Raw genomic sequence first — 17,602 nt, forward strand, 5'->3', positions numbered from 1 at the left:
TATAAATGAATATTGTTTGTGTCATAGGTAACTAATTCTACTAAGCTTAAGCTGTTAGGAATAAGTGACATATTTGATAAAACACATAATAAAGAGAAATTTCTTAACATCATCTAATCTAATAACTTGTTATTCTACAGCGATAAAGTTGATAATGATGGAGCTATAAACCGCAGTTAAAATAAATAAAAAAGTAATAATGAAACTAGCAGACACTCGTTCTTTCTATAACTGATAACAAAAGACCTGGGCATGAACAACTCACTTTAGTTTTGTATCTCACCAATCAGATTCTTAAGAATAATGACCACATTCTTAAAGGAAAGAATAGTTTCTTTCAGTAGCTCTTGCAAAAAGAAATTAACTTTGAATGTTTTCTTGATGTACATGTGCATTAAAAAACAAACTATAAGAGCTTTTTCATACCAAAGTACAAATTTATGCCATTAAGATTTGTGTTACTAAAATGTAGAATTCTAAATGAATTATTATTTATTTATTTTCAGTATTAGTATTAAGTTTAGTAATAACAACAAAAGTGATAATTCATATATATTTTGACATCCTAAATTGAACTTAACAAATTGTAGTTAACAGAGGACTTTACAGATATTTTAAGCAGTGCTGTAAATTGCAGATCAAGCGGAGATCTTGTAAGATCCACAAATAATAAGAGGCTGTTTTCATGCAACCCATTGCAGGCCCTGCTGTCAGCATCATAAACAGCAGAATAAAACATGTCTTGATCCTTTAGGTCATATTATGACTACATGCCTAATGATTATTCTTTAATATAAACGGATGCCAGTTAATTATTTGCGTCAATAAAGATGTAAATAGGAGATAAAATTGTAAACGAGTAATAATGAAACTAGCAGACACGTGCTTGACTTTGAGCAACAGGTGAAGGTTTACCATTCATGCAAAGATGACTGATTAAAGTAAACACTGTATTTAATCAATGCATTTGTTAATTTGATAAAGAATGTATTAAATGTTAACTTATGTATCATGCAGGTGTGACTCACATGTGTAGTAACTTTTTTTTACATGTGAAGCCCTTTCCTCATCAGTCGTAAGCTTAACGTTTCCAGTAAAACGGCTAGTTTCTAGTTATCTCTCATCTCCTGCATATGTGCCATGTTCTCAATCAATGCAAACAGCTGATTTCACTGATTCAATCAGTTAAGGGTCAAAAATCAGTATTTGGTTGGAAGGACTCTTTCTTACCTGCTGGGACTTCCATGTCAAGACAGGAGATGCATTGCTCGCTGTCTCCGTGGAGGTTCGACACAGCAGGAGTCATCCTGCTGGGATTGTCAACATCCAGTGAGGTGGGGCGTTCAGGTGCAGGACAGGACCTTCTGGTGTGAAACAGCTCCCTTTTCTCTGAGCCTGCAGCAGAGTGTAGATACATCTTTTTACAATAGTCATTCACACAATTACTTGGCATGGTCAACAAATAAATAAGAACAAGAAAACGGGCCGTGCAGCCCAAACACATTGTTATCTAACAGTAAACTTACCCAGAAGGAAAATGGAGCACGTCTGTCCGTAGATGTCTATCATGGCCCACAGCGGCTTGCTCAGATCCACTCCTGTCAGTAGTTTGTGCTGCCTGATGTTGTTGCTAGTAATGTATAAGGAGCCTCCATTGGAAACCCAGAACTCCAGCACTGAACCTGCTTGGCAGTAGGATTCATGCACGGGAGCAGCCCAGTGCCCGGAGATGTCAGTGAGGTTGGGGATGGCCATGTCGGGCAGAGGCTGAGATCTGGCTGAAGGTGGCACGTTGGTGAAGCCCACACGCAGAGCTCCTTGGCAGTTCATCAAATCCTTCTCCACCCTTAGACGAATCCTCTCCTGGACCTTCACTGGGCGGCTAATGAACACCAGGCCGTTCCTGAACGTCTTCCCCGTCCTCTCTGCGAGTCGACACCCCTGGCTCAGGCGCACATTGTCTCCCACAGCCTGAGAGTGGAAGGTCAGAGGACCGAGGCAGGACAGGCCACACCGGAGTGACCTCTCTGACCCAACAACTGCAAAGGAAACAAAACAATCTTTTTAAAAAATCTTTACATGCAAGTCATGTTTGCACAAAGTGATTTCTTTGCGCATGTGTCACAGACAACCACAACAACAAAAAGCTGGTAAGTTTTGCTTTCACTATCTGAATACAGTGTAGTAAACAACACATTGTACTGTACTCATTTTAGACTAAAAGCAGTGAATGTGCTCGTAGTACAATATTTTTTCTCCTTAATGTTTACTGCTATAAATGAATATTGTTTGTGTCATAGGTAACTAATTCTACTAAGCTTAAGCTGTTAGGAATAAGTGACATATTTGATAAAACACATAATAAAGAGAAATTTCTTAACATCATCTAATCTAATAACTTGTTATTCTACAGCGATAAAGTTGATAATGATGGAGCTATAAACCGCAGTTAAAATAAATAAAAAAGTAATAATGAAACTAGCAGACACTCGTTCTTTCTATAACTGATAACAAAAGACCTGGGCATGAACAACTCACTTTAGTTTTGTATCTCACCAATCAGATTCTTAAGAATAATGACCACATTCTTAAAGGAAAGAATAGTTTCTTTCAGTAGCTCTTGCAAAAAGAAATTAACTTTGAATGTTTTCTTGATGTACATGTGCATTAAAAAACAAACTATAAGAGCTTTTTCATACCAAAGTACAAATTTATGCCATTAAGATTTGTGTTACTAAAATGTAGAATTCTAAATGAATTATTATTTATTTATTTTCAGTATTAGTATTAAGTTTAGTAATAACAACAAAAGTGATAATTCATATATATTTTGATATCCTAAATTGAACTTAACAAATTGTAGTTAACAGAGGACTTTACAGATAATTTAAGCAGTGCTGTAAATTGCAGATCAAGCGGAGATCTTGTAAGATCCACAAATAATAAGAGGCTGTTTTCATGCAACCTATTGCAGGCCTTGCTGTCAGCATCATAAACAGCAGAATAAAACATGTCTTGATCCTTTAGGTCATATTATGACTACATGCCTAATGATTATTCTTTAATATAAACGGATGCCAGTTAATCATTTGCGTCAATAAAGATGTAAATAGGAGATAAAATTGTAAACGAGTAATAATGAAACTAGCAGACACGTGCTTGACTTTGAGCAACAGGTGAAGGTTTACCATTCATGCAAAGATGACTGATTAAAGTAAACACTGTATTTAATCAATGCATTTGTTAATTTGATAAAGAATGTATTAAATGTTAACTTATGTATCATGCAGGTGTGACTCACATGTGTAGTAACTTTTTTTTACATGTGAAGCCCTTTCCTCATCAGTCGTAAGCTTAACGTTTCCAGTAAAACGGCTAGTTTCTAGTTATCTCTCATCTCCTGCATATGTGCCATGTTCTCAATCAATGCAAACAGCTGATTTCACTGATTCAATCAGTTAAGGGTCAAAAATCAGTATTTGGTTGGAAGGACTCTTTCTTACCTGCTGGGACTTCCATGTCAAGACAGGAGATGCATTGCTCGCTGTCTCCGTGGAGGTTCGACACACAGGAGTCATCCTGCTGGGAATGTCAACATCCAGTGAGGTGGGGCGTTCAGGTGCAGGACAGGACCTTCTGGTGCGAAACAGCTCCCTTTTCTCTGAGCCTGCAGCAGAGTGTAGATACATCTTTTTACAATAGTCATTCACACAATTACTTGGCATGGTCAACAAATAAATAAGAACAAGAAAACGGGCCGTGCAGCCCAAACACATCGTTATCTAACAGTAAACTTACCCAGAAGGAAAATGGAGCACGTCTGTCCGTAGATGTCTATCATGGCCCACAGCGGCTTGCTCAGATCCACTCCTGTCAGTAGTTTGTGCTGCCTGATGTTGTTGCTAGTAATGTATAAGGAGCCTCCATTGGAAACCCAGAACTCAAGCTCTGAACCTGCTTGGCAGTAGGATTCATGCACGGGAGCAGCCCAGTGCCCGGAGATGTCAGTGAGGTTGGGGATGGCCATGTCGGGCAGAGGCTGAGATCTGGCTGAAGGTGGCACGTTGGTGAAGCCCACACGCAGAGCTCCTTGGCAGTTCATCAAATCCTTCTCCACCCTCAGAAGAATCCTCTCCTGGACCTTCACTGGGCGGCTAATGAACACCAGGCCGTTCCTGAACGTCTTCCCCGTCCTCTCTGCGAGTCGACACCCCTGGCTCAGGCGCACATTGTCTCCCACAGCCTGAGAGTGGAAGGTCAGAGGACCGAGGCAGGACAGGCCACACCGGAGTGACCTCTCTGACCCAACAACTGCAAAGGAAACAAAACAATCTTTTTAAAAAATCTTTACATGCAAGTCATGTTTGCACAAAGTGATTTCTTTGCGCATGTGTCACAGACAACCACAACAACAAAAAGCTGGTAGTTTTGCTTTCACTATCTGAATACAGTGTAGTAAACAACACATTGTACTGTAGTCATTTTAGACTAAAAGCAGTGAATGTGCTCGTAGTACAATATTTTTTCTCCTTAATGTTTACTGCTATAAATGAAGATTGTTTGTGTCATAGGTAACTAATTCTACTAAGCTTAAGCTGTTAGGAATAAGTGACATATTTGATAAAACACATAATAAAGAGAAATTTCTTAACATCATCTAATCTAATAACTTGTTATTCTACAGCGATAAAGTTGATAATGATGGAGCTATAAACCGCAGTTAAAATAAATAAAAAAGTAATAATGAAACTAGCAGACACTCGTTCTTTCTATAACTGATAACAAAAGACCTGGGCATGAACAACTCACTTTAGTTTTGTATCTCACCAATCAGATTCTTAAGAATAATGACCACATTCTTAAAGGAAAGAATAGTTTCTTTCAGTAGCTCTTGCAAAAAGAAATTAACTTAAAATGTTTTCTTGATGTACATGTGCATTAAAAAACGATCTATAAGAGCTTTTTCATACCAAAGTACAAATTTATGCCATTAAGATTTGTGTTACTAAAATGTAGAATTCTAAATGAATTATTATTTATTTATTTTCAGTTTTAGCATTTAGTTTAGTAAAAACATCAAAATAGATACTTTATTTTGGCAACCTAAATGTAACTTGACAAACAAGGGGGATCCAGTAAGATCCACAAATGATAAGAGGCTGTTTTCACACAACCTATCGCGGGCCTTGCTGTCAGTATCATACAGCAGAAAAAGACATATCATCATCCTCGAGGTCGCGTTATGATCACATTCCCAGTGTTGTCAGTTAATCATTTGTTTCAGTAAAGTTGCAGAAAGCAAATAAAAAAAAGTAAACAAGCAAGACGCTTGTGCTTTCACTTTGTGGGAACAGGTGCGGGTGTGCAATTCATGCAAAAATGGATGATTAAAGTGAAAACTGTATAATAAAAAAAAACAATTTGCAGTAAATGATAACTTATTTATCCTGTGACTCACACATAGCAACATCTTAATTTGCATGTGAAGCCCTTTACTCATCAATAACAAGCTGAACGTTTCCAGTAAAACATATAGTTTCTAGTTATCTCTCATCTCCTTTATTTCACAGTTTACGGCACAGGTCATAAATCCTATATTCCTCCTATTTCTTTTGATCAGTTTTACAGCAGTTATAACTAAACAATTTTTTTTATATACCAAAGTAATATACCTTTGCCATTAGGATTTGTTAGTAAAATGTAAAACTGTAAATGAATTACTATTATTTTTTAGTAACTTATTTTCAGTAGCAGTATTTTGTTTAGTAACATCAACACTGATACTTTATATATAATTTCGCAACCTAAATGTAACTTGACAAAATGTGATTATAGAAGACCTTACTGACAGTTAAAGCAGTTTAGTAAATTGCATATCACGTTGACTGAAGACCAAGATTAAATATCTCACCAGAGTTCTCCTTGTCACTCTCCTTCTCCATCTTGAAGAGGCAGATTGTTCTTGTCTTCTTGTCTTGAGAGATGATGTGGTCAAGTCTGTGTCTTGGTTTAATGAGCAGGCTTTAAAACATGGTGCACGTGGTGTCAAAACAGACACATCCCAGCATCACAAGGAAAAGGAATGGGGAGGGACTGAGGGAGGAGCCAAACCTTGGAAATTTACCTGATGAGGGAGGGCACGGTGCCAACAGTAGTTTTGTTTTTAGCGCAACTCACGTTTATCTTAAATGGTCTCTGTTTTAATCAGTGACTTTTACAGCAGCAATGTGAATACCCGGATGTGAGGTCCTGAATTGTATGGAATTAGCTCCCATATAGAATAGTATCACTTTCATTATTAGTCATGGTCTTGATTGTGTTTTATGCTGAAAGACAAAGGTCATGCAAACAAACATTTATGTACATTTCTTTTACATAAGTGAAGAAACAGTAGCCTACTTTAACTTACCATTAACATCCGTAAATGATGAGATGCTGTTAAAATACGTCAAATATTGCAGGGCCTTGTAATCAGTATCATTAACGGCTGACAAACCCCCTCTCACACTCAGATGAGGTAGAAAGATATGTATATACTGACATTTTATCGGACCCACAGTACAATAATCTCTTTTAGGAAAGGCAATGCAATCTGGCCTCATTTTAGAGAAATGTTCAAAAAGCCACCTAACTCAACACATCGTGGAAAATACCCCAAACACAAAAGTATTGGCTATCACCGCTACCCGGACTGACTCTGTGATTTAAAGAAACCCTAAACATGCGTATGTGATGAGATCATGCAAAGATTCATTCTTAAAAATTTCCTCACTTGCTGCTGCCTATTCTCTCACCAGTGTGTACAGAGCTTTGTCGCCCTCTACAGGACACATGCTCATATTTCAATAGTCCTCATTGGTTTGCATTCCTAATCATGTGACAGGAATGGGCCATGAGAAATCCTAAATGACATCATCACTCTTGGAAAGTTTATAGCTTTTCTCCTACTATGACCATAAAATCACATGTCTTTTCCCCAGACGTCATGTCACAATAATTTACTCTGCAGGCCACACCTGAATTCTGAATTACGAGATGTAGGTATTTTAACTTGTATTACACCCTTATGTGAAGCATGTTTTTAGGGAAAAGTATATCCTGTAGACCAAGTGTTTGATTCTAGGCATTAGAATAATTTATTCTATGCATCCTGTAGTTAAATACTGCAAAAATGCATTGATGTATCCACCCCAATTCAAAAAGCATAACAGTAAGTCACATAATATCAACATTTAGATGACTAAATTTGTTCATAGAGTCATAGAGCCAATGGCAAGGCATTAATGCAGTGTGTGAGACCCAGGCCAATCCCGGGCTGCATTCTAACGTGGCTTATCTTTTACCATGGTGCCACTCCAAATGGATTGTGCCTTCTGGCTGATCCTGAAAAAAACGTCCATTCCCAAAGATGCACTGTTCCAAAACCATCCTCTTGTCTTACTTTCACAGAGTTATTCTGCTGTGGACATTCATATGATAAGCAGTTTTACACTGCCTCTTAGTGGTCCTGAGAAGATCTCTGTGGAGTTGATATTTTACCATGAAGACAGACAGGTGTCGCCAGAATCACAAACATGCCACCATCCATCTAGCTGTAGAAATGCTTTCAAAGCACAAAACATTGACATTGATTGTGAGCTGGAGGGATTTCCAATGCCAGACAAGGGATGCACTCATTGCTGTTTCATAAAGGCTTCCTTAACTTGATTCAGGAACACAGTTCAAACTGTAATCATTTTGTCATACAGGCTATTCATGAACTATTAGGCCTACTGGGGTTTGGTCAATATTTCATGCCACTGTTGGTGGGGACAAGAAAAACATCTCCCAGAGTTACATTTTAGAAACGAAGTTGCCAAGTGTCTGAAAAAGTTTGACAGGTGACCAAACCACTGTGAGGCATCTGAGGGGGAAGGACATACTCTTTCAAAACCTAAAAGCAAATTGGACTGGTAGTAAAGAACAAGAGTTATATTTAATTGTTTTGATCAAAATTGTTGCTAGGGATAATTCAGAAGTCCTGGATATTGGTAGGGAAATCTCTTGTAGCCGTACACCTTCTTTTATACAGTTTATGGTCGAGACATGTCCATAATGTATGTAGGCTTGTTACATTATATTGTAAAATAAAAACTCAATTTGCAGCACAAAGGTTGGTTATATATGAAAAATAACAAGTGAGAACACAAACAGCTCTGTTTAATTCTGACCCGGCCTCTGTCATGCGGCTGCAGCACTTTCTCTTTCACTCCAACCGCTGCTGTGCTCATTTACAGGGGAGAAAGTAAGAGAGACCCACATCGGCCAAACCCAATTCTTGATATTATAATTGTGATGTGTAATTTAGATTTAATAGAACTGCTATTGCTAAATACATATTTTGTGTAGCCATGTTCTTTTGGTAAATGCATGTGAAATATCAGGCCTATAAAGGAAAAGAACAAGACAAATAGAGAAGGTACAACATACAGCAATTGGACCTCATAACCTCAACTTACCCTGTAAATAGGGCATGTCAGTGCTAGATATCTATCATGGCCCTCAGTGGGTGGCTGAGCTCAACCCCTGTTATTTGTTTGATCTGCTGTTGCTTGTGACTTAAAGCATTTGCTGCTGGAAAGACAGAGTCTGTGTTTGCCTTTGAGATTCTATTTCCGTCTTATAACTCTCTAAATCTGCCACACACACATTTAACAATAAATAAACAAATTGAACTAAGAAAATAGAATATCATTAGACATAAGACATTTTATTTTGTCTTTGTTTGTTTTTACATACATATAAATATTTTACATATTTACAAAAGATGCAAAATATCATTTTCTGAAATAAAAAATAATAAAAAGTTTGATTTAAGATGTATAACATCAAGAAGGCAAAATATACTGTACAGTTGAAAAAAATGCAAATTACATTACTCTTTATGCTGTGAGTGCAATAAGTCATAGATTGTCCTCATCAAAATGTTTGATGTTTGGCAATCACAATAAAAGTGCATTTTACTCTTTGTTCACAAATCCTTTTACAGAGTTGAATAACAATTATGCGACAAAGTTTCCTGGCTGGGCTTGAATCAGGCACACTGTGGTCACATGGCAAACCTCCCCAACCACTGGGCTACCAGGACACATTAGGTGGGCGCTGCTCGTAGTGTTTTCTTTGTTACAGTCACTCAGTAGCTTGTATTTGATGAGCCTTGCCTGGTGTCTCGGAGCTTAGAGCCCCCAAATAACAGACCTCCCCTACAGTGATGGTGCTAGATGTCCGTCGACATAGAGGGCAGGTGCCAAACTGCTGGCAGACCTTGGGGGCGCAGCGGTCACACAAACACCTGTGGCCACAGGGTAGAGTGATTCTGGCCTCTTTTGCCATGCACACCACACAGGACATTGCCCTGCTTTCACCTGTGAACAAAACAGAGGAATCACAATTACAAAGACTGACATAAGAGATAGGCAAATGTGTGCCATATTTGAATCAACGCAAACAGCTGATTTCACTGATTCAATCAGTTAAGGGTCAAAAATCAGTATTTGGTTGGAAGGACTCTTTCTTACCTGCTGGGACTTCCATGTCAAGACAGGAGATGCATTGCTCGCTGTTTCCATGGAGGTTCGACACAACAGGAGTCATCCTGCTGGGAATGTCAACATCCAGTGAGGTGGGGCGTTCAGGTGCAGGACAGGACCTTCTGGTGCGAAACAGCTCCCTTTTCTCTGAGCCTGCAGCAGAGTGTAGATACATTAAATCACTTCATCTTTTTACAATAGTCATTCACACAATTACTTGGCATGGTCAACAAATAAATAAGAACAAGAAAACGGGCCGTGCAGCCCAAACACATCGTTATCTAACAGTAAACTTACCCAGAAGGAAAATGGAGCACGTCTGTCCGTAGATGTCTATCATGGCCCACAGCGGCTTGCTCAGATCCACTCCTGTCAGTAGTTTGTGCTGCCTGATGTTGTTGCTAGTAATGTATAAGGAGCCTCCATTGGAAACCCAGAACTCAAGCTCTGAACCTGCTTGGCAGTAGGATTCATGCACGGGAGCAGCCCAGTGCCCGGAGATGTCAGTGAGGTTGGGGATGGCCATGTCGGGCAGAGGCTGAGATCTGGCTGAAGGTGGCACGTTGGTGAAGCCCACACGCAGAGCTCCTTGGCAGTTCATCAAATCCTTCTCCACCCTCAGAAGAATCCTCTCCTGGACCTCCACTGGGCGGCTAATGAACACCAGGCCGTTCCTGAACGTCTTCCCCGTCCTCTCTGCGAGTCGACACCCCTGGCTCAGGCGCACATTGTCTCCCACAGCCTGAGAGTGGAAGGTCAGAGGACCGAGGCAGGACAGGCCACACCGGAGTGACCTCTCTGACCCAACAACTGCAAAGGAAACAAAACAATCTTTTTAAAAAATTGTTACATACAAGTCATGTTTGCACAAAGTGATTTCTTTGCGCATGTGTCACAGACAACCACAACAACAAAAAGCTGGTAAGTTTTGCTTTCACTATCTGAATACAGTGTAGTAAACAACACATTGTACTGTACTCATTTTAGACTAAAAGCAGTGAATGTGCTCGTAGTACAATATTTTTTCTCCTTAATGTTTACTGCTATAAATGAATATTGTTTGTGTCATAGGTAACTAATTCTACTAAGCTTAAGCTGTTAGGAATAAGTGACATATTTGATAAAACACATAATAAAGAGAAATTTCTTAACATCATCTAATCTAATAACTTGTTATTCTACAGCGATAAAGTTGATAATGATGGAGCTATAAACCGCAGTTAAAATAAATAAAAAAGTAATAATGAAACTAGCAGACACTCGTTCTTTCTATAACTGATAACAAAAGACCTGGGCATGAACAACTCACTTTAGTTTTGTATCTCACCAATCAGATTCTTAAGAATAATGACCACATTCTTAAAGGAAAGAATAGTTTCTTTCAGTAGCTCTTGAAAAAGAAATTAACTTTGAATGTTTCTTGATGTACATGTGCATTAAAAAAAAACTATAAGAGCTTTTTCATACCAAAGTACAAATTTATGCCATTAAGATTTGTGTTACTAAAATGTAGAATTCTAAATGAATTATTATTTATTTATTTTCAGTATTAGTATTAAGTTTAGTAATAACAACAAAAGTGATAATTCATATATATTTTGACATCCTAAATTGAACTTAACAAATTGTAGTTAACAGAGGACTTTACAGATATTTAAGCAGTGCTGTAAATTGCAGATCAAGCGGAGATCTTGTAAGATCCACAAATAATAAGAGGCTGTTTTCATGCAACCTATTGCAGGCCCTGCTGTCAGCATCATAAACAGCAGAATAAAACATGTCTTGATCCTTTAGGTCATATTATGACTACATGCCTAATGATTATTCTTTAATATAAACGGATGCCAGTTAATATTTGCGTCAATAAAGATGTAAATAGGAGATAAAATTGTAAACGAGTAATAATGAAACTAGCAGACACGTGCTTGACTTTGAGCAACAGGTGAAGGTTTACCATTCATGCAAAGATGACTGATTAAAGTAAACACTGTATTTAATCAATGCATTTGTTAATTTGATAAAGAATGTATTAAATGTTAACTTATGTATCATGCAGGTGTGACTCACATGTGTAGTAACTTTTTTTTACATGTGAAGCCCTTTCCTCATCAGTCGTAAGCTTAACGTTTCCAGTAAAACGGCTAGTTTCTAGTTATCTCTCATCTCCTGCATATGTGCCATGTTCTCAATCAATGCAAACAGCTGATTTCACTGATTCAATCAGTTAAGGGTCAAAAATCAGTATTTGGTTGGAAGGACTCTTTCTTACCTGCTGGGACTTCCATGTCAAGACAGGAGATGCATTGCTCGCTGTCTCCGTGGAGGTTCGACACAGCAGGAGTCATCCTGCTGGGATTGTCAACATCCAGTGAGGTGGGGCGTTCAGGTGCAGGACAGGACCTTCTGGTGTGAAACAGCTCCCTTTTCTCTGAGCCTGCAGCAGAGTGTAGATACATCTTTTTACAATAGTCATTCACACAATTACTTGGCATGGTCAACAAATAAATAAGAACAAGAAAACGGGCCGTGCAGCCCAAACACATGTTATCTAACAGTAAACTTACCCAGAAGGAAAATGGAGCACGTCTGTCCGTAGATGTCTATCATGGCCCACAGCGGCTTGCTCAGATCCACTCCTGTCAGTAGTTTGTGCTGCCTGATGTTGTTGCTAGTAATGTATAAGGAGCCTCCATTGGAAACCCAGAACTCCAGCACTGAACCTGCTTGGCAGTAGGATTCATGCACGGGAGCAGCCCAGTGCCCGGAGATGTCAGTGAGGTTGGGGATGGCCATGTCGGGCAGAGGCTGAGATCTGGCTGAAGGTGGCACGTTGGTGAAGCCCACACGCAGAGCTCCTTGGCAGTTCATCAAATCCTTCTCCACCCTCAGACGAATCCTCTCCTGGACCTCACTGGGCGGCTAATGAACACCAGGCCGTTCCTGAACGTCTTCCCCGTCCTCTCTGCGAGTCGACACCCCTGGCTCAGGCGCACATTGTCTCCCACAGCCTGAGAGTGGAAGGTCAGAGGACCGAGGCAGGACAGGCCACACCGGAGTGACCTCTCTGACCCAACAACTGCAAAGGAAACAAAACAATCTTTTTAAAAAATCTTTACATGCAAGTCATGTTTGCACAAAGTGATTTCTTTGCGCATGTGTCACAGACAACCACAACAACAAAAAGCTGGTAAGTTTTGCTTTCACTATCTGAATACAGTGTAGTAAACAACACATTGTACTGTACTCATTTTAGACTAAAAGCAGTGAATGTGCTCGTAGTACAATATTTTTTCTCCTTAATGTTTACTGCTATAAATGAATATTGTTTGTGTCATAGGTAACTAATTCTACTAAGCTTAAGCTGTTAGGAATAAGTGACATATTTGATAAAACACATAATAAAGAGAAATTTCTTAACATCATCTAATCTAATAACTTGTTATTCTACAGCGATAAAGTTGATAATGATGGAGCTATAAACCGCAGTTAAAATAAATAAAAAAGTAATAATGAAACTAGCAGACACTCGTTCTTTCTATAACTGATAACAAAAGACCTGGGCATGAACAACTCACTTTAGTTTTGTATCTCACCAATCAGATTCTTAAGAATAATGACCACATTCTTAAAGGAAAGAATAGTTTCTTTCAGTAGCTCTTGCAAAAAGAAATTAACTTTGAATGTTTTCTTGATGTACATGTGCATTAAAAAACAAACTATAAGAGCTTTTTCATACCAAAGTACAAATTTATGCCATTAAGATTTGTGTTACTAAAATGTAGAATTCTAAATGAATTATTATTTATTTATTTTCAGTATTAGTATTAAGTTTAGTAATAACAACAAAAGTGATAATTCATATATTTTGACATCCTAAATTGAACTTAACAAATTGTAGTTAACAGAGGACTTTACAGATAATTTAAGCAGTGCTGTAAATTGCAGATCAAGCGGAGATCTTGTAAGATCCACAAATAATAAGAGGCTGTTTTCATGCAACCTATTGCAGGCCTTGCTGTCAGCATCATAAACAGCAGAATAAAACATGTCTTGATCCTTTAGGTCATATTATGACTACATGCCTAATGATTATTCTTTAATATAAACGGATGCCAGTTAATCATTTGCGTCAATAAAGATGTAAATAGGAGATAAAATTGTAAACGAGTAATAATGAAACTAGCAGACACGTGCTTGACTTTGAGCAACAGGTGAAGGTTTACCATTCATGCAAAGATGACTGATTAAAGTAAACACTGTATTTAATCAATGCATTTGTTAATTTGATAAAGAATGTATTAAATGTTAACTTATGTATCATGCAGGTGTGACTCACATGTGTAGTAACTTTTTTTTACATGTGAAGCCCTTTCCTCATCAGTCGTAAGCTTAACGTTTCCAGTAAAACGGCTAGTTTCTAGTTATCTCTCATCTCCTGCATATGTGCCATGTTCTCAATCAATGCAAACAGCTGATTTCACTGATTCAATCAGTTAAGGGTCAAAAATCAGTATTTGGTTGAAAGGACTCTTTCTTACCTGCTGGGACTTCCATGTCAAGACAGGAGATGCATTGCTCGCTGTCTCCGTGGAGGTTCGACACAGCAGGAGTCATCCTGCTGGGAATGTCAACATCCAGTGAGGTGGGGCGTTCAGGGTGCAGGACAGGACCTTCTGGTGCGAAACAGCTCCCTTTTCTCTGAGCCTGCAGCAGAGTGTAGATACATCTTTTTACAATAGTCATTCACACAATTACTTGGCATGGTCAACAAATAAATAAGAACAAGAAAACGGGCCGTGCAGCCCAAACACATCGTTATCTAACAGTAAACTTACCCAGAAGGAAAATGGAGCACGTCTGTCCGTAGATGTCTATCATGGCCCACAGCGGCTTGCTCAGATCCACTCCTGTCAGTAGTTTGTGCTGCCTGATGTTGTTGCTAGTAATGTATAAGGAGCCTCCATTGGAAACCCAGAACTCAAGCTCTGAACCTGCTTGGCAGTAGGATTCATGCACGGGAGCAGCCCAGTGCCCGGAGATGTCAGTGAGGTTGGGGATGGCCATGTCGGGCAGAGGCTGAGATCTGGCTGAAGGTGGCACGTTGGTGAAGCCCACACGCAGAGCTCCTTGGCAGTTCATCAAATCCTTCTCCACCCTCAGAAGAATCCTCTCCTGGACCTTCACTGGGCGGCTAATGAACACCAGGCCGTTCCTGAACGTCTTCCCCGTCCTCTCTGCGAGTCGACACCCCTGGCTCAGGCGCACATTGTCTCCCACAGCCTGAGAGTGGAAGGTCAGAGGACCGAGGCAGGACAGGCCACACCGGAGTGACCTCTCTGACCCAACAACTGCAAAGGAAACAAAACAATCTTTTTAAAAAATCTTTACATGCAAGTCATGTTTGCACAAAGTGATTTCTTTGCGCATGTGTCACAGACAACCACAACAACAAAAAGCTGGTAGTTTTGCTTTCACTATCTGAATACAGTGTAGTAAACAACACATTGTACTGTAGTCATTTTAGACTAAAAGCAGTGAATGTGCTCGTAGTACAATATTTTTTCTCCTTAATGTTTACTGCTATAAATGAAGATTGTTTGTGTCATAGGTAACTAATTCTACTAAGCTTAAGCTGTTAGGAATAAGTGACATATTTGATAAAACACATAATAAAGAGAAATTTCTTAACATCATCTAATCTAATAACTTGTTATTCTACAGCGATAAAGTTGATAATGATGGAGCTATAAACCGCAGTTAAAATAAATAAAAAAGTAATAATGAAACTAGCAGACACTCGTTCTTTCTATAACTGATAACAAAAGACCTGGGCATGAACAACTCACTTTAGTTTTGTATCTCACCAATCAGATTCTTAAGAATAATGACCACATTCTTAAAGGAAAGAATAGTTTCTTTCAGTAGCTCTTGCAAAAAGAAATTAACTTAAAATGTTTTCTTGATGTACATGTGCATTAAAAAACGATCTATAAGAGCTTTTTCATACCAAAGTACAAATTTATGCCATTAAGATTTGTGTTACTAAAATGTAGAATTCTAAATGAATTATTATTTATTTATTTTCAGTTTTAGCATTTAGTTTAGTAAAAACATCAAAATAGATACTTTATTTTGGCAACCTAAATGTAACTTGACAAACAAGGGGGATCCAGTAAGATCCACAAATGATAAGAGGCTGTTTTCACACAACCTATCGCGGGCCTTGCTGTCAGTATCATACAGCAGAAAAAGACATATCATCATCCTCGAGGTCGCGTTATGATCACATTCCCAGTGTTGTCAGTTAATCATTTGTTTCAGTAAAGTTGCAGAAAGCAAATAAAAAAAAGTAAACAAGCAAGACGCTTGTGCTTTCACTTTGTGGGAACAGGTGCGGGTGTGCAATTCATGCAAAAATGGATGATTAAAGTGAAAACTGTATAATAAAAAAAAACAATTTGCAGTAAATGATAACTTATTTATCCTGTGACTCACACATAGCAACATCTTAATTTGCATGTGAAGCCCTTTACTCATCAATAACAAGCTGAACGTTTCCAGTAAAACATATAGTTTCTAGTTATCTCTCATCTCCTTTATTTCACAGTTTACGGCACAGGTCATAAATCCTATATTCCTCCTATTTCTTTTGATCAGTTTTACAGCAGTTATAACTAAACAATTTTTTTATATACCAAAGTAATATACCTTTGCCATTAGGATTTGTTAGTAAAATGTAAAACTGTAAATGAATTACTATTATTTTTTAGTAACTTATTTTCAGTAGCAGTATTTTGTTTAGTAACATCAACACTGATACTTTATATATAATTTCGCAACCTAAATGTAACTTGACAAAATGTGATTATAGAAGACCTTACTGACAGTTAAAGCAGTTTAGTAAATTGCATATCACGTTGACTGAAGACCAAGATTAAATATCTCACCAGAGTTCTCCTTGTCACTCTCCTTCTCCATCTTGAAGAGGCAGATTGTTCTTGTCTTCTTGTCTTGAGAGATGATGTGGTCAAGTCTGTGTCTTGGTTTAATGAGCAGGCTTTAAAACATGGTGCACGTGGTGTCAAAACAGACACATCCCAGCATCACAAGGAAAAGGAATGGGGAGGGACTGAGGGAGGAGCCAAACCTTGGAAATTTACCTGATGAGGGAGGGCACGGTGCCAACAGTAGTTTTGTTTTTAGCGCAACTCACGTTTATCTTAAATGGTCTCTGTTTTAATCAGTGACTTTTACAGCAGCAATGTGAATACCCGGATGTGAGGTCCTGAATTGTATGGAATTAGCTCCCATATAGAATAGTATCACTTTCATTATTAGTCATGGTCTTGATTGTGTTTTATGCTGAAAGACAAAGGTCATGCAAACAAACATTTATGTACATTTCTTTTACATAAGTGAAGAAACAGTAGCCTACTTTAACTTACCATTAACATCCGTAAATGATGAGATGCTGTTAAAATACGTCAAATATTGCAGGGCCTTGTAATCAGTATCATTAACGGCTGACAAACCCCCTCTCACACTCAGATGAGGTAGAAAGATATGTATATACTGACATTTTATCGGACCCACAGTACAATAATCTCTTTTAGGAAAGGCAATGCAATCTGGCCTCATTTTAGAGAAATGTTCAAAAAGCCACCTAACTCAACACATCGTGGAAAATACCCCAAACACAAAAGTATTGGCTATCACCGCTACCCGGACTGACTCTGTGATTTAAAGAAACCCTAAACATGCGTATGTGATGAGATCATGCAAAGATTCATTCTTAAAAATTTCCTCACTTGCTGCTGCCTATTCTCTCACCAGTGTGTACAGAGCTTTGTCGCCCTCTACAGGACACATGCTCATATTTCAATAGTCCTCATTGGTTTGCATTCCTAATCATGTGACAGGAATGGGCCATGAGAAATCCTAAATGACATCATCACTCTTGGAAAGTTTATAGCTTTTCTCCTACTATGACCATAAAATCACATGTCTTTTCCCCAGACGTCATGTCACAATAA

The 17,602-nt window shown here is 38.4% G+C and overlaps 1 protein-coding gene across 1 annotated transcript in view; it reads right to left on the bottom strand.

The window, feature by feature from the left end:
* LOC119892444 overlaps positions 1-17,602 on the bottom strand; it is a 34,582-nt gene that overhangs the window by 11,868 nt on the left and 5,112 nt on the right. Inside the window, 13 exon segments of the mRNA XM_038704693.1 lie at positions 1,231-1,395; positions 1,527-2,039; positions 3,504-3,573; positions 3,576-3,667; positions 3,799-4,311; positions 9,558-9,722; positions 9,867-10,379; positions 11,839-12,003; positions 12,134-12,475; positions 12,478-12,645; positions 14,108-14,225; positions 14,227-14,273; positions 14,405-14,917. Coding sequence (XP_038560621.1) covers positions 1,231-1,395; positions 1,527-2,039; positions 3,504-3,573; positions 3,576-3,667; positions 3,799-4,311; positions 9,558-9,722; positions 9,867-10,379; positions 11,839-12,003; positions 12,134-12,475; positions 12,478-12,645; positions 14,108-14,225; positions 14,227-14,273; positions 14,405-14,917 — 3,384 coding nt within the window.

The sequence above is a fragment of the Micropterus salmoides genome, unplaced genomic scaffold (assembly GCF_014851395.1).
Source record: "Micropterus salmoides isolate LMB-PRFRI ecotype aquatic unplaced genomic scaffold, ASM1485139v1 Ms_hic_scaffold_7, whole genome shotgun sequence".
NCBI classification, from domain to species: Eukaryota; Metazoa; Chordata; class Actinopteri; order Centrarchiformes; family Centrarchidae; genus Micropterus; species Micropterus salmoides.